This window comes from Carcharodon carcharias, chromosome 13 (genome assembly GCF_017639515.1).
Source record: "Carcharodon carcharias isolate sCarCar2 chromosome 13, sCarCar2.pri, whole genome shotgun sequence".
Lineage (NCBI taxonomy): Eukaryota > Metazoa > Chordata > Chondrichthyes > Lamniformes > Lamnidae > Carcharodon > Carcharodon carcharias.
The window spans coordinates 2,046,879-2,071,491 of NC_054479.1; the positions used below are offsets into that span (position 1 = coordinate 2,046,879).

The window sequence follows — 24,613 nt, forward strand, 5'->3', positions numbered from 1 at the left end:
CCAGAATCTCAGAATTGGTACGGTGTAGAAGGAGGCCTTTCGGCCCATCATGTCTGCACTGGCTGGCTTGAGTTCTGTCACAGCAGCAGCTTTTTCAGTTAATTAACCTGCAACTTGTTCATTCACAGTGAGGTCACCTTCTCTCCAGTGATATATTGCAACTAAACAGTACTAACTCGCTAACCTCAGGCTTGCTCTGTATTCTCCTACCTGTAATAATAGACGTAAAGTTAAAGTGTGACTCCTTCCTTATTGCACAGAGATATTCAGCTGGCTAATCACTGTGACTTGGCATCGTCACTTCAAACTTTCTACATCTCAAATAAAAGCCTGGCCTGGTCTGTGGTTTTACAGTTCAAAGCATAGCCTCTGAAATTCATGTGATTTATTGACTCAATGATTAGCAAAAGATCTTCAGGTCTTCACATCTTTGTGCTCATTGTCACCGTAGATAGTTTTAGTTGGGAGGTATTTTCTCAGTAAGACTGGCCAGTACTGAGGGAGTGCTGCATTGTCAGAGTTACTGCTTTTTTTATGAGACTTTCAACTGAGGCCCTCTCTATCCCATCAAGTGGTACAGTTTTGAAGTAGAGAAAGGGAGTACTCCCTGCTGTCCTGGCCAGTATTTAGTCCCCAATCAACATCACTAAAGAACAGCTGGTTTTTATCATATTGCTGTTTGTGGGATCTTGCTGTGCACACATTGACTGCTGTGTTTCCCTAGATTACAATAGTCATTACACTTCAAAAGTTCTTCACTGGCTGTAAAGCACTTTGGGATTTCCTGAGGAAGTGAAATGCACTGTAGAAATGCAAGTTTCTTAGTTCATTCTTTTTAATTCTGCCCACAGCAAGGATTGCAGCAAAAACCTCTGATGTCTGAGGCTTAATGTTGTACCATTAGCTCAGAGAATGGTTAAAATTATTTTTACTCAGTGCTTCAGTTCCCCTGCCCTTGCACATCCTGTGTTCGAGTGATCTCACCAGCCTCTCCTGGTGCTGATGAGGCAAAACACAGCAGCAGATGTAGGATTTTACCCATGATGCTCTCTGCAGCAGCCTGACAGTCCCACAGCTCAGATAACACTCGGTCCAGCAGCCTGACAGTCCCACAGCTCAGATAACACTCGGTCCAGCAGCCTGACAGTCCCACAGCTCAGATAACACTCGGTCCAGCAGCCTGACAGTCCCACAGCTCAGATAACACTCGATCCAGCAGACTGACAGTCCCACAGCTCCGATAACACTCGGTCCAGCAGCCTGACAGTCCCACAGCTCAGATAACACTCGATCCAGCAGACTGGCAGTCCCACAGCTCAGATAACACTCGATCCAGCAGCCTGACAGTCCCACAGCTCAGATTACACTCGATCCAGCAGACTGACAGTCCCACAGCTCAGATAACACTCGATCCAGCAGACTGACAGTCCCACAGCCCAGATAACACTCGATCCAGCAGACTGACAGTCCCACAGCTCAGATAACACTCGGTCCAGCAGACTGACAGTCCCACAGCTCACACCACACTCGGTCCAGCAGTCCATTTCCTTGTTACGACTTTAATCTGATTATAGCTCAGGAACAAGATTTTTTTCTTAGAATCTTCTAGCACAAAAAAATTGTTTGGCCCATCATTCCCCTGCTGGTTCTATACAGGAGCTACCAGTAAATCCCACACAACCTGCTCTTTCCCCACAGCCCTGAAAATTTCCCTCTTCAAATATATATCAAATTCTCTATCAAGAACAGTTAGTGAATCCGCTTCCACCGCAATTTCTGGCTGCATATTTCAGATCATCACAACTCACTCTTCTTGTTTTGAAAAAACTCTTCATCTCCCCTCTGGTTCTTTTGCCAATTATATTAACCTATGTCCTCTGGTTACTGACAATTTCAACAGTGGCAACAGTTTCTCCTCATTTACTATATCCAAATCCTTTATAATTTCTTCGTGCTCCTTAATCTTCTCTCAGAGGAACAGGCCCAGCTTCTCCAGTTTCTCCACAGGACTGAGGTCTCTCACCCCTGGTCCCATTCTAAGAAAACTCCTCTGCACCTGGTCCCAGGCCTTCCTAATGTATGGTGGCGTTCAGTGACATAGTTCACTTTTGTTGAAGTTTGGCAATAATGTTCACAGTAAATAAATCATTGGCCTGATTCTGTTTGTATTTTTTCATGAATGTACTTTTGGGAAAGCCATCTTTTCTAGATCAGAGAAACATTTTCAGTCCCAGTGATGTGCTTGAGGTTAAGATGCCCTAGTTGTTAAAAGAGGTGATTTCTGGCTGCTTTCCCTAACTTGGTGGTTGAGTTTGAATGTTGCTTTGTGCCTTATATTGTTGCAGGACTTGCTGCATTGTGCTGGGTGTCCTGCAGCGTCGCATGTTGCCGTGCAGTGTTACTGGGTGTCCTGCAGCGTCGCATGTTGCCGTGCAGTGTTGCTGGGTGTCCTGCAGCGTCGCATGTTGCCGTGCAGTGTTGCTGGGTGTCCTGCAGCGTCGCATGTTGCCGTGCAGTGTTGCTGGGTGCCCTGCAGCGTCGCATGTTGCCGTGCAGTGTTGCTGGGTGCCCTGCAGCGTCGCATGTTGCCGTGCAGTGTTGCTGGGTGTCCTGCAGCGTCGCATGTTGCCGTGCAGTGTTGCTGGGTGCCCTGCAGCGTCGCATGTTGCCGTGCAGTGTTGCTGGGTGCCCTGCAGCGTCGCATGTTGCCGTGCAGTGTTGCTGGGTGCCCTGCAGCGTCGCATGTTGCCGTGCAGTGTTGCTGGGTGCCCTGCAGCGTCGCATGTTGCCGTGCAGTGTTGCTGGGTGCCCTGCAGCGTCGCATGTTGCCGTGCAGTGTTGCTGGGTGCCCTGCAGCGTCACATGTTGCCGTGCAGTGTTGCTGGGTGTCCTGCAGCGTCGCATGTTGCCGTGCAGTGTTGCTGGGTGCCCTGCAGCGTCGCATGTTGCCGTGCAGTGTTGCTGGGTGCCCTGCAGCGTCGCATGTTGCCGTGCAGTGTTGCTGGGTGCCCTGCAGTGCTATCAGCTACACTGCAGCTTAAGGAGCTGCACATGATTTTCTCCCTCCCTTTAATGCACAAAAACTGATTGGATAATTTAATTTGTCCCTATTCCATTTTTCTACTGACTGTGAAATGTTCACGTTTGTCTAATCTTGTTAATTCCATTTTTCCGACATAAATTAATTTACAACATCTTACTAAAATATCACCAATGGAATGAATTTCTATGCAGTGTTAGTAACTGATTCTCTTCTCTCCCTGTGGATTTGATCAGTCATCAATCTCTGTGTAGAATGTGTAGGTTGCTGGAGTGGGGCCATCACAATGAATGTAGAGAAGGGTTTTCTGTCATGATACCAGAACCAATTTTGAAAGCAGTAATTGTTCAGTCGCAATCTCTTGCTGTGCTGTACTGGAATGAGCATCTGTTTGACCTGTTTCCTGCTGTTTATTCTGTGTGTCTGTTACTCTCTGACCAGGATCTTTACTGCCATAATGCCAATGGTAGCAGCTGGATTGATTCCAGATGATCCCACATTACAGCCAATCAGAAGACTTGTTTCCCTTGTACGATCAGTTATTTTATTATCTTCCCATTTTTAGCTTCTTGCATGAAACTGACCTCTACTGATGTCATTCTGATCGGTTGATCGAAGGATTTTTAAATCAGCCAATCAAAGCACTGAATGCATGTTGTTTGCGTAATCAGCCATTTTGTCTTTCGTGTGTTAACCTTTGACCCATGCCTTTCTTGTGTGTTAACCTCTGACCCGTGGCTTTCTCTGTGTGCTGACCTTTAACCTGCGCCGTTCTGTGTGCTAACCTTTGACGTGTGCCTTTCTCTGTGTTTTATTGCTTGCTTTTTAATGCATCTGATTTGAGAAATTGGTAAATTTGATTTTAAAAATAGCAAACCTGGAATGTAAATGACGGTATTGTTGAAGTAAAGTCGGAGCTTTAAGTCTTGTGGTTTCTATGACGACTTGCCAATTTCCCAGTCCATCCTGTAGCCAGGTCCCATGCGATCAAGTAGTGTATTTGACAGGAGTGTGAGACACACTTGCATACACTCCCTCTTCACTCTCAATCACAGCTTGTGCCTGAATCTGTCACTGAAAACTGAGGCTCTTCTTCCTGTCCTGCATGTACTCCTCATGGGCACGTCCCTGTATCCAATAAACACAGAAAATGATAGAAACACTCAGGCCAAGCAGCATCTGCTGAGAAAGAAACAGAGTTAATGGGCGGAATCTTCCATTCTGGAGTCTAAGTTCGGTGGTGGGAGTGGAAGCCGGAGTGGTGTACGCTGTGGAGCAGGATAGCTGACCGCGTGCGATCTTCTGTTGATCGGCTCATTAAATATGCCCAGGACCATTCACGCAACCAAGATGTAGCAATCGAAAGGAGAAACAAGTGCTCAAAGGATTGGGTGAGACAGGTGACTCTAGAGTAAGAAACAGTAAAAGTATGCCCAGGACCATTCACGCAACCAGCAGCAAGATGGAATCCAGGAAACTTCCAAACTGTGGGTGGGAGGCCAAGGAGGTGAACCTGCACCTGAACAGGAAACCCTTCAGCAGGCCAGGGCCCTCAAGGCCTCAGACCACCAGAGGCCGCCCGCCAAAGTCATCACAGTCAACAGGGCACAGCAGTCAGCAGGCTGCCTCCACCTCAGCTGTGAGTGTCGGCGTTGCACCTGGACATAGTAACAGGCAAAGAAAGGTTAAGAAGTTTTGGAACTGCACAGACGTCTTGGGTGTACAACCAATGTATATATTTCTGGCACTTGTAGTTATATGCTCACTCGCATAGTTTGGAACTATATGGCAAATCTTGCGGCGAGGGCGGGCAGGAAGTCGCCGTACCCACAGTTACCTCGTGGGGTCAAAGCTCTTGACACCATATTGAAAGGGCACCTGGACAGCCATTGACTCACTGCAGGCCAGGAGCTTCAGTCTGGCTGCCATTCAGCACTGCACGAGCAGGTCCCAGAGAAGAAAACATCGTGCGGCCCCACAGTTCAGAGAAGCCTCCCTGCAGACTCTCCTCCCGGCCGCCCAGGAAAGGCATGAGGTGCTGTTTCTCTGGGACGGCAGCAAGAGGCCCTCCTAACTGACCATGGCAGCCTAGACCAAGGTCACAGCAGAGGTTAGCACCCCTGGGGCCCAGCACAGAAACGCCCAGCAGTTTCGAAAGGGGATGAATGATCTGCTGCACTCCACCAGGGTAAGTGCACCATTTACTCTCACTGCAAAGTGACACTCGTAAGGGCGTCAGGCAGTGTAAGGGTGGGAGTGCAGAGGGATGTCAGGCAGGAGTTTGGGTTGCAGGACTCAGTAGAAGATGGGATGTGTGCACTGAATGTTTGCCACTCACTTCATGCGCTCAATCTTCTATCAGTTGCAGGACACCCTGCTTGGGCTCAGCAGCTGACATAGGCATGCATGCTCCTAAACTGCTCATGCACCCATTGGGATGGCAATCAATCCTTGTGTCTGTCTGCAGGATAAAAATGCCCACAATAAGAGGGAGCAGACAAAGATCAGAGACAGCATTCCAGACATTCGATTCCCACCCTGTAAGAGGAGGAGGTCACTGAGCTAGTCAGGGAGGAGCAGGACTGTGCTTGTGCTAAAGGAGAGATAGGACTCTTCCAGGAAGCCAGTAAGGATGCCTCCAGTCTTCAGTTGTCAGCTGCATCCACAGAATAATACATTGCTTTATTTAAGGAACCTGTTTAGGCATCCACTAAATCCTCCATTTCTCCATTTTAGTTACAAGCACAAAAAGGGGGAGGCTGACAACAGAGACCAGCCACAGCTCCATGTCCAAACCCTCTGAGGAGGATGCCTCCAAAGCCTCAGAGGATTCACCATCACGAGATTCACCTGCACCCTCCACCCGAGCAGATACTGTCACCTCGGTGGGTGCATGTTTTACAATAGGTTCAGGGTCACAATCTGGTGACCATCACAGACATGGGTCCACAGCTGGCAGAGGAAGTGACAGCCGAGGTCTCTGCTACTCGGAGGAGTGCTGGAGACCAGGCCCCTGCTCAGCCCCATGCAGATGATGAGCCTCTAGACTTGGCCATAAGAGACCCGATGGAGATACAGAGACAGACAGGGGAACATCAGACAGAGATGCCAGAGGCCATGCGCAGACTGGACCGAAGGCTGGAGGAGTCAGTCCACGTTCTGTCTGATGTTGTGACTCCGGCATGCGAGTGCTTGGCTGCCTCCATGGACAGGGTGGCAGCTGCCTTGGAGACCCAGGTCCAGCAGCATCCACAGTGTCTGCTGGATATGTGCTTTGACCTGCACTCCGTCACTTTAGCCATGGGTGCAGTGCAGCAGTGGCCAGGTGAGAGCGGGACTGGGCACCTCGACCCCCTCCAGGTGTCCCTTCTCCTCAAGGAATCAGGGAGGTGCCATGAGGCACCCACTGGAAGCAAGAGTGGCAGCCAGGATCCCAGGGGCTTCATCCCAGGACACTCCAAGGGTGCCCTGCCTCTCCACCTCCCCTCTGCTAGTGACCCTTCACCTCCAACAGGTCAGGCCAAGGAGGTGAACCTGCACCTGAACAGGAAACCCTTAAGCAGGCCAGGGCCCTCAAGGCCTCGGACTACCAGAGGACACCCGCCAAAGTCATCACAGTCAACAGGGCACAGCAGTCAGCAGGCTGCCTCCACCTCAGCTGTGAGTGTCGGGATTGCACCTGGACATCATGGTAGAGAAAGAATGATAAAGACGTTTGGAAGGCACACAGGTGGCACAAATGTACAACCATTGTATATATTTCCGACACTTGTAAGTATATGTTCACATGCACAGTTTGGAAGTTTCCTGGATTCTATCTTGCTGCTCGTTGCTTCAATGGTTGTGGGCATTTAAGGATCCGGAATGTGGGCCCCTATCGGAGTCCGATAATGAATTCCTATAGATTCACTTCTCTCACATTATCAACATTGTGATTACTGAATATTCCAACGTGGGGATGGTTAAACACTGACCATCATTTGTGAGTGTGCGGTCTGGGTACACATTGTGCAATCCATTACTTGCAGCTCACCAGGTTCTGAGAATGATGTTTGTGCAGAGTTTCCAGTGAGGTCATTGCATCTCCTGCTGCTGTTGCCCTGATGTGAAATGTGGGATGGATGCAAGGAGTACTCAAAAGGAGTTAGGCCATGTGAGTGACAGGGAACACAGCAGTTGCAATTTCAGGGCTGAGAGATATAAACTCTGCACTGTCGTCCTAACAAACCAGAGCCTTGCCTACATGTTTGGAGAAAGCTTTCGTGGGCATATCCAATTGTTGCTGGCCATTCTTGGTGATTTGTCATTTTGAGAGGCAACAGGCAAGTTAGCCTTGACTGCAAGAGGGATTGAGTGTAAGATGAAAGAGGTGTGTGCGAAGCCTTTGTCAGACCTCGCTTGGAGATTTGTTTGGCCTGCTCACCACCTTGTCAAGGGTGGCAGTAGACCTCACATAAAGGGTTTGCAATCAAAGTGCATCGGAGTTCATTGAAAAACTGGGGTCTTAGTCCATGAGGTGAGAGAGAGTAGAATGGGCCTGTGTGCTGGACCATGGCGAGGACTATGAGACTATCCTTGTGGAGCATCAGCAACTCTAACAGGCCTCAGCAGAGTCCATGCAGAAAAGATGTTTACCTTGGCTGGAGTGGTCACAATGATGGATCACACTCTTGCACTAATACGAAGGCAAACCCGGACTAAGACTTGTAGGAGTCTTTTCAATTGGAGGGTCCAGTCTGGTTACTACTCAACAACCCTTGCAGCCAAGGCACTCTCAGTGAGTGGACTCCAAAGCAACCGCGAAACTTTTCAGTGTGATAAAGATGTTAAGGGATATGGGTTTACTGTGGGCAAGTGGCGATGGGGGGATAGGAGCACCATCTTCCCTGATCAATCTGCATGGAGGAGCGATTTCGTGGGGCCAAATGGTGTTCTCATGTTGCTTCTCCCTGTGGACCCATCTATCTAGTTCTGCCTGAAAGAGCTCTCAGCAAGGTCTGTCCCCCATTAGGAGCAGGTGTGAGTGAGATATGAGTGCGTCCCTGCTGAGGTTAGATTTTATGTTGCTCCCATGTAGCCATGCACACTGACTTTGTGAGGACATGGGAAAAATCTCAATTCTACTCACAGGTGCCTGAGGTTGCAGGAGAACGGAGTGCTTTGCTGGTTCGAATGTGTGCATTTAGCGCCAGGGCTCTGTATATCAGCACAGTTTGGCACAAGCAAAGGATCCAACCCCCAGCATTAAGTCGTGCAATTTGATTCACTATCATGTATCAAGGAACGTTACCAAGAAGGAGCTGGGGGCTGCCAGCCAGCAGAGGATAGCAAACCAAAGAGTAAAGAACATGACTCAGCAGCTTACTCTGCCTGGAACCTGTTAGCTATCAGATTGTCTGCCTCAATGTATCCTTGCAATGTGGCTTGGCAACATCTGGACCTCATCACCTTCATCTCATTCACCATCCTCATCATTGGAGGAGACGTCTCAGTTCTCCATATCTCCCTGAGCCAAAAATCCCGCCCCCTGTGTTGCGCGAACTTATGCAGGGCACAGCAGACGATGATGATGCAGGACACACTCTATGCTGAGTGTTGGAGAGGTCCACCTCACCAGTCCAAACATCTGCACCTCGTCCTGAGGAGACCTATCATCTGCTCAGCCGTGGACCAGGTGGCAGAATGTGTGGCATTGTTACCTCTCCTCAGTGGCACTTTGTGGATGGTGAACTGGTGTCACCAGTCAGATCCTGTGGGAGTATCCTTTGTCCCTGCAATTGCTGAGGTCTCTCAAAAGCCTGTGGCACCTGGGAGTAGCTCAGAATGTAGACATCGTGAGAGCTCCCTGGGAACCGAGCACAAACATACAGGATTTGCCTTCTGTGATCACGTATTGGCTGCACCTTTACCGTTGATGAATGTGACTGGCTGTTGCCAGGGAACTCTCAAGGCCACATGTGTACAGTTAATAGCGTCCTGCACTTGGCAGGAAACCTGAGATTGCTGCAAAAGCCAATGTTCTTGCAGCCTGGCTTTCAGAATCCAGGCAGAATGAGACAAATTGGTGCACTCTCCTGATCAGGGCATCTGTCTGGATGCACTTGTGTGTCTCTGACTGGAAGATGCAGTACAGGTCCCCAGTGGTGCCCTGGAAGGAGCCACAGACAAAAAGGTTTAAGGCAGCAGTGACCTTTAATGCCACCAGCATGAGATCATCTACAGGTCATTGTGGCTGCAGGTCATTGTGGAAAAGCTGACAGATGTGAGGAACCCCATTCTGGGGCATTCGAAGGTACCTCCGGCATTGCCTCTCGCTCACCTGTAGACGCTGCACCGTTTGCGATATATCCGTGATCGGCCCAGTGCTCACCATTGCAGTGGACCCTGTTTGCCAGTATGCTGACCTTGAGGTCTCGCTGCCTCTTGCTGCTCAGGCTGTTGCTTCTCCTGGCCCCTGTGCCAACCTGCACCAGTCCCCCCTCCTCCTCATCTGGACGAGAGCCAGTAGAAAGGCAGGGTTCCCTGGAGCCTGTATCATCTAGGCCTCAGTAGATCTGTGAACGGATTGCAGTAATCATTCTAGTGAGCACATTCTTTTCAGGTTTGCCTCCATCTCAGAGCCAGCAAATCAGTGCTAAGCCCTGTGCCTGGGTCCATCTAGACATGGCGTCTCCTGGAAGAACAGATTAGTATTTCTCCTGCTCATACATGAATGTGCATGAAGACATTGCTCTTTGACCAGGGTGATGAGAACTATGTGCGAGAACCCTCCCTCTCTCACTGTTTCACTTGTCTCCACTACCCTCGAGACTCTATAGAGAGATCATTGACTTGGCAGCATAAAAAGCATGATCCCTTGTCAGCCATGACCATCACTTGGGAGGATGGAGGTTTGAAGTCACGGGTTGGCTGTCCTCCACCAGCCATGCCCCTTGGAGGCATCCACCTCCCTCCCTACCTCCCTTCAGCCCTGCCCCTGACTGCAGCCGATGGCAAAAGCCAACAGAACGATCGGCAGTTCCACACCTCGCCGGGACCTCGATGTTATGAGAGCCATGAGTCAGGAACAAACCTGCGGCTTTGTGGGCTTCACCGTAGAGAGGAGGACACGCTGAGTATTGTTCTCATTCAGTTGCCTCGTGATTATTTAGGTGTCCCTTTAGCCATCCAATTGTGCTGCCCTTGAACTCCACCCACCTAAAAAGACCTCCCTCTCACTTCAAGGTATCGCAGTTTTATATCGGCTGCGTTGCATTGTTGATAATCAAAAAATGGTGCATGTTAGCTTTGCAAATCACTCCACAACCTTCAACCCTCCCCCTGTCACCCACCAACTTGCCCTCATCGTCCTTGACCCACCCAGTATAACTATCCCTCTCCCCTCTGTCACCCTGGAATCTCCCCACCCCACCCTGTTGCCCTGGACCCTCTTGCCATCCACCTCTACATGCCTTCACTCCACTCTAAGCCTACACACTTCACTGTCCCCATTCCCACCCTGACCCTGACCCCTCTCATTATTTGAGCCACATGTTTCATTCGCTTTCATAACCCCCTCAATGAAACTTTCACCACATTTCTATCACCCTGGACTTACCACCCTGCTGCATTCCCATTCCACCCTCTGACAGTGCCCTCCACTTCCCAATACCTTCAGTTCAACCCCCAGGACCCTACCATCGACAGCGCTGACACCACCCATTAGGTCTCTCTCTCTCTCCCCCATCTCGCTCGCGCTCTCTCTCTCTCTCCCCCTCTCGCTTGCTCTCTCTCTCTTGCTCGCTCGCTCTCTCTCTCTCTCTCTCTCTCTCTCTCCAACCATCCTTGCTGGAAACCCTCCTTCCCCTACCCAACCACAGGAACCTCAGACACAACAATAAAGACCCTTCCCTCTGTCCCATGTCGCTGCGCCCTCGCATTCCCTCACTGCCTCCCTCCCTTCCCCAGGCAGTCTCTCCCTTCCCTGGTCAGCCTCTTCCCGTTCACATATCCCCCATGTCCAGCCTCTGCTCCACCCTACCCACCACCTTCCGCACCCCGCCCCCCCAACTTTGCCTGCTCCCCATGTCCAGCCTTCACACAACATGTCCCACTGACACCTGATAAGTGTCAAGCTGTGAGCGGACCACAAGGAGGCGAAAGCAGCATCTACTCACCTCAAAGTCATGGAAGAAGTGAAGCTCATCAGGTGCACGTCACTTATGTACAGTCTTAAAAGTGAACATTTGAATTTCTGACCAATGGGGAGCTTGATTCCAGCGGGGGTGGATTTTTCATGAGCACGCAGGACAAGCTAGAGGGCTTCCCAACATCGTTCGCCGGAAGTTCGACCTGCCTTTACAGTCCTGAGAACACATTTCCAAAAAGGTTCATCCCAACGTCAGGAAACTCATTTTTTGTCCCTCGCAAAATTAAGTTCCCCCACGTGCCAGGGTTCTCACTGCTGACAGGACTGGAAGATTCTGCCCATGTTTCAGGTCAATGACTTTTTCGGAGCTGCTGAAGGATCACAGATCTGAAACATTAACTCTGTTTCTCTCCACATGAGCTGCCTGACCTGCCCGAATATTTCCAGCATTTTCTATTTTTATTTCTGATTTTCAGCAGCTGCAGTATTTTGCTTTTGATAAAAACAAAAAAACTGCGGATGCTGGAAATCCAAAACAAAAACAAAAACAGAATGACCTGGAAAAACTCAGCAGGTCTGGCAGCATCGGCGGAGAAGAAAAGAGTTGACGTTTCGAGTCCTCATGACCCTTCGACAGAACTTGAGTTCGAGTCCAAGAAAGAGTTGAAATATAAGCTGGTTTAAGGTGTGTGTGTGGGGGGCGGAGAGAGAGAGAGAGGTGGAGTGGGGGTGTGGTTGTAGAGACAAACAAGCAGTGATAGAAGCAGATCATCAAAAGATGTCAACGACAATAATACAAAAGAACACATAGGTGTTAAAGTTGGTGATATTATCTAAACGAATGTGCTAATTAAGAATGGATCGTAGGGCACTCAAGGTATAGCTCTAGTGGGGGTGGGGAGAGCATAAAAGATGTAATAAATAAATAAATAAATAAATCGTCAAATAAATAAACGTCAACTCTTTTCTTCTCCGCCGATGCTGCCAGACCTGCTGAGTATTTCCAGGTAATTCTGTTTTTGTTTGTATTTTGCTTTTGTACTGGTGTCTCTACCCAATTCTAGTAGGTGAAATTTTGATTTTGAAGGCAGGTTGCGTGGTGAGTGCTCTCAAAGCATGAGTGCTCTGTCTCATGCCCAAAGTAATTAGAACACACACAATGATACAGCACAGAAGGAGGCCATTCATCCCATCGTGCCTGTGCCAACTCTTTGAAAGAGTTATCCAATCTGTCCCACTCACACTGCTCTTTCCCCGTGCACCTGCAAAATTCCCTTTTGAAATTTGTGATTGATGATTATTACGAATAACAATACTCTAGTCTCTCCATATAACTGGAATCCCTCATCCTGCACCTATTTAAAATTGTACCAGGTAAATGATATTGCTTCTCCTCAATCCTCCTTCCAAAATACCTCATTTCACACCTCTGAAGTTGTGAGTTAATGTATTCATGAAATTATCATGAATATTCATGATTTATTTTCATTTAGCAGTTTTTGGCCATGTTTGTTTTATACACTGTGGTTAGATCATTTCACGCTGAATGAATAATTTCTAAGATGTGAAGGGACCTGGTTCAGGTTAAGAAAACATCTCTGATATCAGCTTTTTCTATTTGAGAGAGGCATCAATGGACATGTTTGAAAATGTTTATAATAAAAATCACCAAGGTGACTTGCATTGTGGAACTTAGTAGATTATCTCAGTAGATCAAATAAAGTTCAATGTTCGTGTCCCACAACAGAGGAACAGGAGTAGGCCATTCGGCCCTTGGAGCCTATTCCAGCATTCAGCGACATCATGGCCGATCTTCAACTCAATGGCATTTTCCAGCACTATCCCCAAATCCCTTAGTATCTTTATTATCTACAAATTTATCAATCCTGGTCTTGAATGTACTCAAATAACTGAGCCTCCACAGCCCTGAGAATTCCAAAGATTTATAACCCCGAGTGAAGAAATTCCTCCTCATCTCAGTCCTAACTGGCCTGTCCCTTATTCTGAGACTGTGAAAATCAGGAAAATTAATAAAAGTTAGGAAAGCTAATAGAATGTTGTCATTTATTGCAAGGGGAATGGAATACAAAAGTAAGGAGATTAAGCTTCAGTTATACAGGGCAGTGGTGAGACCACATCTGGAGTACAGTGTACAGTATTGGTCTCCTTATTTAAGGAAAGATGTAAATGCATTGGAAGCAGTTCAGGGAAGGTTTACTAGGCTAATACCTGGAATGGGTGGGTTGTCTTATGAGGAAAGGTTTGGCAGGTTAGGCTTGTCTCCACTGGAGTTTAGAAGAGTAAGAGGTGACTTAACTGAAATATTTAAGGCCCTGAGGGGTCTTGACAGGGTGGATGTGGAGAGGAAGTTTCCTCTTGTGGGAGAATCTAGAACTGGGGGTCACTGTTCAAAATGCCCATTTAAAACTGAGATGAGGTGAATTTTTTTCTGTTACAGGGTCGTGAACCTGGAGTTGGAACTCTCTTCCTGCAAGGGTGGTGGAAGCAGGGTCTTTGAATATTTTTAAGGCAGAGGTGGATAGATTCCTGGTGAGCAAGGGGGTGATAGTTTATTAGGGGTAGGCGGGAATGTGGAGTTGAGGTTACATTCGGATCAGCCATGATCTTATTGATTCGTGGAGCAGACTTGAGGGGCCGAATGGCCTACTCCTGCTCCTTGTTCATATGTTCTTGGCCCCTGGCTTTAGAACCACACCACCACCCCCACTCCGCCCCCCACCCCACCCCCTCCAACCCCATCAAGCCAGGGGAAACATCCTTCCTGTCGAGCCCTGTGAGAACTTTGCATGCTTCAGTGAGAACATTCTCATTCTTCTAAACTCTACAGCATACAGGCCCAGTCTCCTCAGTATCTCCCCATAGGGACAATTCCACCATCCCAGGAATTAATCTGGTGAACCTTCGTTGCACTCTCTCTATGGAAAAAATAACAAGCAGGTGTAGACAATGTGGACCCCGAGCCTGCCCCATCATCCAATAATATCATGGCTGATCTTCAACTTCAGCGTCGCTTTCCCACACTATCCCCGTATCTCAGTTTCAGTCTTGAATATACTCAAAGGCTGAGCATGCACAGTCCTCTGGGGTAGAGAATTCCAAAGGTTCACAACTCTCTGAATGAAGAAATGTCTCCAGCCAGCAGGAGAACACCTCAGTATTGAGTGACTTTTGTTAAAACCAGTAACCAGGTGCAAACAAAAAATTGCGGTGAAAAGGCAGGAGAGCAGGACCATTTGGATAGACCTTTTTAAAGAGTTGACCACCGGCATGATGGGCTGAATGGCTCTCTTCTGTCTGTGCTGTATAATTCCATGATATGCTGACTTTAAAATAGAAAATCGGTTCATGTGCACCACAGATTGTTACAGATGCAAAACAATTTTTAAACGCCGGGTGCTTCTGATCTGCAGCCCAACTGACATAGTTCTCCTTCCCTACATATCACACTTCAAGCATTGCTTTTAAATTTCTGTGGATATACAAGAGTAAAGAAAAATAATTATGATGCAGGAGCCAGAACTTCTGTACCTCCTGTGTGATCTTCATCAATCACCATGTTATTTCAAAATAGGATAAACTCCAGCATTTGAACTTGTATTCGAAATAGCAATTAAACTCTGACCTCACCTAGTTTACTCAATAGCAGTTGGACTTTGGGTCTTTAAAGGGGCAGAGCTTCAGGTTAGCATTAGGCAAATACATTTAGCATCATTTGGTGCTTCTAAAACAGTGTGTGATCAGTTGATTAACATCAGAACAATTTGTTGACCTGGACCTGAAATTTACAAGCAATTTACTGATCTGTAATTGATTTGAGCAGTTTATGGAGAACGGTAACTCTGTAGAATCCAACATGGAGGACTTGATTAATAAAAGATCACAACTATACTGACCCCTGACTACACCTGAGTGACACCATGGGATATCTGCTAGTGGTTGGAATGATATAATCTTACAGCACAAGAAGAAAGTCATTCAGAACATCATGACTGTTCTGGCTGTTTAAGAGAGCTATCCAATTTATCCATCCTGACTTTCCTGCACCCACCCCCCCCCCCCCCCACCCACCCAATTCTTTACCCATGATCCCAAAATGTTTTCTTCATCTATATATGCAATTCCCTTTGAAAATTACTGTTGAATCTGCTTCCAGAACAGGATTTATAATAGAAAAGGAAATATTTTCAGGACTATGGGGAAAAAGCAGGGAGGATTGGGCCTTTTTGGATCACTCTTTTCAAAGAGCTGAATAGCCTCATTTGCTGTATAATTCTATAATATTGAATGGAAACTGAACTTTCTTCGAAAAGTCCTTGCAGTATTTGTGTTCTAAGATTTTCTTATGGAGTCTGAGGAGTTTTCTAGCCTTTAATTACTGTATGATTAGTGTTTGAGTAGAGTTCTGGGATACGTTAAGCTGTTAAATAAATCAGTGGTGACAAACATGCTGTCTTCTCTTGAATTATTTTACAGGCAAGTTCCATTTAACTCCATTTTTTTTTTTGAGTGGAATATGAGAAAATAAATTTTGCGGACTTTGAAACGCAGTTTGCCGTGTAATAAAAATCATTTATTTTTGTGTCCTGCCCAGGTTTAATTTATTTTCACGGGACAAACGAGCGGAAATGCGTCATCGATGGCAGGGATCTGGTGGAGTTTGGGGAATTTCAGAGCAGGAAGGGATCGTCACAGAGCAAGGTCAAGAAGCACTACAACATCTATAACTGCAGCCCCTGGACAGGTCCTCTGGTTTAGGAATCCGGAAAGTCGCTTTTTGCAACTGAATAATGAGAATCATTGGAAAGTGACTTTTCTCAAATCTTTAACATTGAAAAATCCGAGTGCAGGTTAACAGTTAATGGGCTGCGAGAACTGGATTGCCTACAGTGGTGAACTGTTGTATTCTAATCACTAACCTTATTTTTGGAAAGGTAAATTAATGTGATGACCTCACAGCATCATGATAGTAATAGTATTGGCTTCTCTTGTGTATGCAGAACCTGCAATGTTATACACCAAACCCAGAAGGTATTTATCTGTGGATTATACAGCCTGCTGTGTTCCAATAACCGTCACATAAAAGGCAATTCCAACGTGTGCTTTCTGAAGAATCAGACACAACCTATTTCCCAAGTATATACGGTCTCAAATTACAAGCTGACGGTTAGAGCATTCCTCTCTGTAGGAGGAATATGAGGAACATGTTTCTGAATTTCAGGTCAAAAGGAACAGGTTTTTAATTTGAAGCTTTGTCCATTTCTGTTAACCGTTTCTGTGTTGTGTATCACTGAACACAACACGATAAGTCTACAGTGACCTGTGCACAGATAATTTAACATTGTATTTAACAGTTTTTTTAAAAGGGATGTTAATTTCAGTATTATACTGTACATTAGTTTGCAGGTCACCTAAACTGTACAGATCTTTGACTGAGGAAAGCAAAATGGAATATGCCAAAGTTTGTTACAGCTGCTTAGATAAATTCATGTTTTGAGTATTTGCAAAACTAACAACATGTCCCACATCAACTAAAGGCAAAATTAATTTTTGTAAACTTCTTTGGTCATTACAATCAGATACAGCCCCAGCAAAATATACTGAATATGGCCAAGCAACATGTTATTTATGATTCAAAAAATCATAATGTTCCACTAAAGTCACAATTTGCCCCCAAAATTGAATGTTGAATAAATTCAATGCAGTACTTTGTGCTGTAATTACATCTTCCTACCTACATAGATGCTATAGCACCACCACTGGTGGGTGGGTGTCATTACAGCATGACATGTTTACATGGATAATTTTCATTCAAAATGAATGTTGAGCATGTAATTGCTGTTTGTGAGGATGATTGCAGGAAGTAACCTGTGTGCGTGCTGAAGGAGTGTAATCAGTGCAGGTTGAGGACGTGTTCAACTGACGCCCAGCTTAATGCCACATTTGTGCTTGTCTGTAAATTTACAGCTGACAATGCAAATTCATTACAAGTGGTTCATGGGTAAATGACTCATCAGGAGCAGAAACTCCTTGTGAGCTTGGAGGTTGTCTTGAGCAGTGAAGCAGATTCTCAGCAAGGTCCTGACACTATTCATATTAAAACTGCCATTGTTTTACAGTGGAGGTAACAACAAATCATCAGCTTGACGCTGCTTAACTCTGAGCTATTCATACAGGCCAACATGAGTTGAACCAGCACATTGGTGAATTTAGGATACTGATCAGATGCCCTAATCTGGAAGCACAGCAGATTTCTGCTTCGTCATTGTATCTTTTGAAAGAACAGATTAAAAACAAATTTCATGCTCCAACAAAATGTATACTTCAGTGGGATAGACTGTGGAATCACATTTGTTAACTGTAGGTTTTAATTTTGTGCCTTTAATATTTCTTTAAAATAACATAGATACTACATGGATGCTCCAACTCGCAAATACCTTCTGTTTTGCCAAAGTAGTTGTGAAGTATTAACTGAAGAGTGGCTACTGATTAAAGTACAATGTAACCCATACAGCTGGTAGGCATCTAATGTGTGTTTATCTATAATAAAAGTATTGCATCTACGGGCATTTTCTTTCAATATTTTTACCATTATAAGTTTCTATGTACATATTTAGAATGGAAACTGTATGTAAGCTTGTCACAGTGTGACTGCGCCCTCCCAGCAGCGGAGCTACTGCAGCAGCACTGCTGGCTGGAGGGTGTAATTACTACGTGACACATACACATGGGCAGTTTCCATTCTAAAAGTGGATTTAGGAATTTATTATGGAAATATAAAGAACAATGAATTATTGATTTTCTAATGGAGGTTAAATTGTAACTATCTCCTGATCCAATTACACCTGACCTTGAAACCCACTTTATCCGAAGACCACACTTGTTCTTAATTCCTTGTGCGATATGGAAGATTGACACCAACAGCTTGCATTTATGTAGTGCCTTTTATATATTAAAACATCCCAAGGCACTTCACAAGAGTGTTATCAAACAAATGTTGTCATCGAGCCACACTAGATCTTAGGACAGGTGATCAAAAGCTCAAGGAGAGGGAGGCAGAGAGGTTTAGGGAGGTAATTCCAAAGGTGGGGGTCCAGGCAGTTGAAGGCAGAGCTGTTAATGTTAGAGCAATTAAAATCAGGTCTGCTTAAGAGGCTGAAATTAGATAACTGCAGATACCTCAGAGTTATGGAGCTGAAGGAAATTACAGAGATAGGGAGGGACAAGGCCATGGAGGGATTTGAAAACAAGGATGAGACTTTTAAAAATCAAGGTGTTGCTTAACTGGCAGCCACTGTAAGGTTGAACAGGGCTTGGTGCAAGTTAAGATAAAAGTGTAATTCACTTATTTTATTCATGCATACTACAGTTGTTTAATTATTCAGTTGAAATTATTTTCAGAATTGAAACTAATCCAAAAGGTATCTTAATTGGTCTTAAACTTTTCCTGGGAGACATGTGCGGCTAACCCATGACACGGGAGGCACTGGGAGCAGTTTATGTTAATTCTCATGCAAATCAGATCAATTTTGGGATACAGTATGAGTAATTTATGACTCAGTGTGTGGTGATTGGAATGTGCATGAGAGGAACATGTGAAGTTGGACCTATGGTTCCCAAAGCTCTCCCCCTGAATTGGGGTTCAGTAATGTCTAAGTTCTGTCGAAGGGTCATGAGGACTCGAAACGTCAACTCTTTTCTTCTCCGCCGATGCTGCCAGACCTGCTGAGTTTTTCCAGGTAATTCTGTTTTTGTTTCAGTAATGTCTGGGTCTGTTGAGAGAGACTAATCACTGATTAGTCAACTCTATTATCATGTGATTACCAAGATGGTAGAAGGTGGAGCAGGTGAAGCTTGGACTTTTTCAGCCGAGGATTGCTATGCTCTCGTCTGTTTATATAGGTTGCCCCACCCTCCCTTAGTGACTTCCTTTAGTCTTACATCCACTTTTTAATAAGGACCAGGACACTGGGCAGAACTCCCCTGCTCTTCAGATTGTGCCATGGGATCTTTTTCGTCCATCCGCAAGGACAGATGATTTAACATCTTGTCCAAAAGCAGCACCTCTGACCGTGTAGTGCTCCCTCAGTACTCTACTGAGAGCTTTACCTTGTTACATGCTCAAACTCTTGAAGTGCCACTTGAATATATGCCCTTCAGGCTTCAAGAGTTATCACTGAGCCACAGCTGATACGAGTGGATTTTGCACAATAAAAGTTAGCAACCTTTTAATATGAAGACATCTCTTATGTTTAGCTGGTGGTTTCCTTATCAACAAACTGTTCTACAGAGAGTACCGTTCACCTTCTTGACTTGCAGAAATGTGACAACACTCATCGCCTGCTCATTGTGTGTTGCCCATCACCTGTCCATGGTAAATCCATTCATTTTTCATCCCACTGTAATCGATAGAATGACCATGGAGCAGCTTTGACAGTGGGCTGATGCCTGACCACTGACCAGCTGGTGAAGGTGAGCATTGTCCCCAAGTTACTCTGCCTTCATCCCATCCATTTGGCATCAGAAACCTGACCTTTGAAATCAGCACACTAAAATCATCCCGATGTAATCTGATTTCGAAAACTTTATCTCAAAGGCACTGGACAACGAGGGGTTAGAGGTATAAAGCTCTGATTAAACTGTGTGGATCAGCTAGATACTTTTGTTTGGAAAGAATATCACCGGATAGGGGGGAAAAGGTGGGTAAATGGAGTTGATACAGTTCAACCATGATCTGATTGAGCCTGTTCCACCATTCAATAGGCTGAACGACCTCCAGCTGTTCTTGTGATAATATTCCAGGATAGAATCACAGAATTGTTACAGCGCAGGAGGCCATTTGGCCCATCGTGTCTGCACTGGCTCACCAAATGAGTAATTCACTTAGTGCCATTCTCCCCGTAACCTTGCACATTCTTCCTTTTAGATAACAGTCTAATTCCCTTTTGAATGCTTCGATTGAACCTGCCTCCACCAGACTCTCAGGCAGTGCATTCCAGACCTTCAACATTCGCTGCGTGAAAATTATGTTACTCATATCGCTTTTGCTTCTTTTGCCAATTACTTTAAATCTGTGCCCCCTCGTTTTTGATCCTTTCATGAATGGGAACAGTTTCTCTCTATCTACTCTGTCCAGACCCCCCATGATTTTGAATACCTCAATCAAATCTCCTCTCAACCTTCTTTTCTCCAAGGAAAACAGTCCTAACCTCTCCAATCAATCTTCATGACTGAAGTTCCTCATCCTGGAACCATTTTTGTGAATCTTTTCTGCACTCTCTTCAATGCTTTCACATCCTTAGCCAAAGGGCTCTTTTCCCAAGCTTCCAGTTAAAATCTATGTACAGCAAGTTAATCACTAATTCTTTATCAAATCTGAAATATAATAAAGAGCGATTATTAATCCTTACTTTGAAATCCATGCCTTCCCCACAATTAGTTACAACACAAAACAATCCAAGAGCCTTGGCCAAGTCTTTAGTTGTCTCTGTTTTGCCAGTACCAGCTGGTCCTGCTGGTGCCCCACCTAGGTACATGGACAATGCCTGTGTCAATGTCAGAAAGGAGTGGACACCAAACATATCATGCTGCTTTCTCTGAGAGCCTGTAGGTAGGTTAACCTCCATTAATTCACTAAACTCTGGATGATAAAGAACACCAAGGCAATGGATAGGTAATCTACCTGCTTCCTGTATGACAGACCTGACATCAAAACTGAGCCCTTTCCAGACTGTATGTAACAATTATTTACTGGATAAATCTTGTTGACCTATAGTTAGAGGAGATGAACCCCTGATAGTTTATGAATCCATAAATGCACAAGTTTCATTCATTCATTAATGCACAGTGTCAGCTCCACTTCCCTCACAATAATCAGCAGTGAAGGAAGTGAAGTGTTTAAAATTATGCCAATACTAAGAGAATCTACATGGAGGAATCGCTTCCACTTTATATTAGATCTGTAGACAAAACACTTGAAAACTAAGCATCTGCAAATAAAGTTAATAGTGTCTGTACAAGGTCAGACCAACTGCTTTCTGAAACAAAAATAAAAATAGGAATAACTCAGCAGGTCTGACAGCATCTGCGGAGAGAGAGACAGAGTTAACCTTTCGAGCCTATATGATTCTTCATCAGAACTAAGGAAATATAGAAATAAGGTGAAATATAAACTGGCTGAGGGGGGTGGGACAGGGAGAGCTGGATAGAGGGCCAGTGATTGGTGGAGGCAAAGAAGAGATTGCCAAAGATGTCATAAACAAGAGGACAAAGGGGTGTTGATGGTGGTGATATTAGCTGAGCAATGTGCTAATGGTGACATTAAGGGTAGAAAACAGGACAAGCAAGGTACAGATAGCCCTAGTGGGGGTGGGGTGGGGGCAAGGGATCGAAATAGGCTAAAAGGTGGAGATAAAAGTCCGACTCTGGCGGTGCCCACTGACTGAAATATTGAGCAACTGTGCATTAACATCGGGACGCTGGCCTGACATCAACGTGCATCATTTCACACTCGAGCAGGTCAGGCGCATGCCCATCCACCGAGCTAAAAATTTTGCCCCTGGGGTAACTGTGGGCAGCTCTGGGTGCCACAGCTTAGAAAGGGCATATAGGCAGTTGGAGGGAATTGGCTGTAAATTTACTGGATTGATAGCTGGAATTCAAGAGTTAAATTTACGAGGAAAGATTATAGGGTTGCATTCCCAGGAATTTATAAGGTTACAGGATGAATTGATCGAAGGTTTCAAGACATTGAGGGGAACTGATTAGGTTGATAGAAAAATGCTTTTTGCTGGTTAGGAAATCAAAGGCTAGTCTAAAAATTAGAGCCAGGAGTGAAACTGCATCGGTTGATAGAAATTTTGAAGTCCTTTCTGCAAACTGCAGTTGATTAATTTTAAATCTGAGATTGATAGATTTTTGTTAACCAAAGCTATTAACAGATATGGAGCAAAGGCAGATATAACCTAGTGCTTTGACCAAACGTTCATCGTGTCTCTTCTTGTGGCTCAGTGTTCAGGTTGGTCTGATTATGCTTCTGTGAAACAGTTTGTGTGATGCAAGTTGTTGTTTCTGAGGAATGGAGAGAAGGGATACAGGAATCTGGCTCTTTTGACATTTTTTGGCAATCTCCACCTATCACTGGCCCTCTATCCAGCTTTACCTGTCCCACTCCCCACCCCCCTCCCCCTCCACTTAAACCAGCTTATATTTCACCTCGCTTCTGTTTTTCCTTAGTTCTGGTGAAGAGTCATACCGACTCGAAACGTTAACTATGTTCCTCTCCGCAGATGCTGTCAGACCTGCTGAGTTTTTCCAGGTATTTTTGTTTTTGTTTTTGTTTTGGATTTCCAGCATCCGCAATTTTTTGCTTTTATCTTAGTGTTTAATTGACTGCCACTTCTCTTCAAGGAATGCCTACCTTGAAGAAGTATTGCTCTTCTCTCCGACAGGTTCTCTGCCTCTCTCTTTTGCCTTGTTCACTTCATTGCTTTCCATTTCTCTCCTGGTGTTTGACAAGGTGTTTACTAAAACTCGCTTTCACAGTCATATTTCCTTCCTCAGTGACTGTCTCCGTCTCTGACTTACCCCACATGGATTCCAACTGAAGTTGCATCCCTCATGTTTTGAACCCACCCAGGATTACAGGTATCTCCAGGACATACAACGCTCCGCGGACTGCTGTTCTCGTCGTATTCTGAGATCCACACTCAGTGCCATGCGCCGCCATATGAACACACTCAACCTCTCCCTCCAGCAGCACCAACTCACCCTATTTCTAAGCTGTCCTTGCCCCCAGTTTCATTTTAGTCTTCGTCTCATCCGACGCCTCAACAAGAAACTTTGTCTCTTTCTTTCAGGTGCAAAGGAACGCAAACTCCAACAACTCATCGACACCAACACCCATCCAGGACCCTCCACCCCAGCCTGTCCCTCTGTCCCCACCCCGTCTTCCAATCCCAGCCCCAGCCGTGTATTCACCATACTCGCTGACCTTCCCCTCTCCGACACTGAATGTTCAGTGCTCAGCAAAGGATTTAGTTTCATACCCTTACGCCCTCATCTCAATGAATTTCGGGCTCGGCACGATGCTGAACTCTTCTTCCGCCGTCATCGTCTCCGTGCTCAATTCTTTGGGCAGGAGTCTTCTCCCTGTTCAACAGATCCTTTTACCCACCTCCAATATTCTCCCTCCACCTGGACCCCTCCCTCTGGATTCTTACCTTCTCTTGGTCTTTTCATTGAGAACTGTCGGCGCGACATTAGTCGTCTCAATTTCTCTGCTCCTCTCACCCACTCTAACCTGTCTCTTTCTGAACTCACTGCACTCTGTTCTCTCAGGTCCAACCCTGACATTATCATCAAACCTGCTGACAAGGGTGGTGCTGTTGTCTGGCGCACTGACCTCTACCTCGCAGAGGCTGAGCGTCAACTCGCAGACACTTCCTCCTACCTCTCCCTGGACCATGACCCCACAACTGAACATCAAGCCATTGTTTCCAGGACTGTCACTGACCTCATCTCCTCTGGAGATCTTCCTTCCACAGCTTCCATCCTCATAGTCTCCCAACCTCGGACGGCCTGCTTCTACCTCCTACCCAAAATCCACAAACAGAACTGCCCCGGCAGACTGATTGTGTCAGCCTGTTCCTGCCCCACAGAACTCATTTCTTGCTATCTTGACTCCATTCTCTCTCCCCTTGTCCAGTCCCTTCCCACCTCATCCGCGATTCCTCTCACACCCTACATCATATCAACAACTTCCAGTTTCCTGGCCCCAACCGTCCAATCCCTCTACACCTCCATCCCCCACTGGGATGGTCTGAGGGCTCTCTGCTTCTTCCTCGAACAGAGGCCCGAACAATCCCCATCCACCACTACTCTCCTCCGTCTGGCTGAACTTGTTCTCACGCTGAACAATTTCTCCTTTAACTCCTCTCACTTCCTCCAAATAAAAGGTGTGACTATGGGTACCTGCATGGGCCCCAGTTATGCCTGTCTTTTTATGGGTTATGTGGAACATTCCTTGTTCCAGTCCTACTCCGGGCCCCTTCCACAACTCTTTCTCCAGTATATCAATGATTACTTCGGTGCTGCTTCATGCTCTTGTCTGAACCTGGAAAAATTTATTAATTTTGCTTCCAATTTCCACCTCACCATCATTTTCACATGGTTCATCTCTGACACTTCCCTTCCTTGACCTCTCTGTCTCAATTTCTGGTGATAGACTGTCCACCAATATCCATTACAAGCCTTCCGACTCCCACAGCTACCTCGACTACAGCTCCTCACACCCTGCTTCCTGTAAGGACTCCATCCCGTTCTCTCAGTTCCTTCACCTCCATCGCATCTGTTCTGATGATGCTACCTTCAAAAACAGTTCCTCTGACATGTCCTCCTTCTTCCTTAACCGAGGTTTTCCACCCACG

General features: G+C 45.9%; 1 protein-coding gene across 2 annotated transcripts in view; it reads left to right on the forward strand.

Moving 5' to 3' along the window:
* Nucleotides 1-17,749, forward strand: part of rilpl1 (Rab interacting lysosomal protein-like 1) — a 91,757-nt gene extending 74,008 nt beyond the window's left edge. Inside the window, exons 7-8 of one of the 2 annotated variants that reach the window (XM_041203508.1) lie at nucleotides 3,482-3,569; nucleotides 15,781-15,912. In XM_041203508.1, the coding sequence (XP_041059442.1) occupies nucleotides 3,482-3,569; nucleotides 15,781-15,786 (94 nt within the window). In that variant the 3' untranslated portion in view covers nucleotides 15,787-15,912. Of the gene's footprint in view, nucleotides 1-3,481; nucleotides 3,570-15,780 lie in introns of both variants that reach the window. The other variant, XM_041203507.1, reaches the window with a different exon arrangement.
* The last annotated feature ends 6,864 nt before the right edge of the window (nucleotides 17,750-24,613 follow it).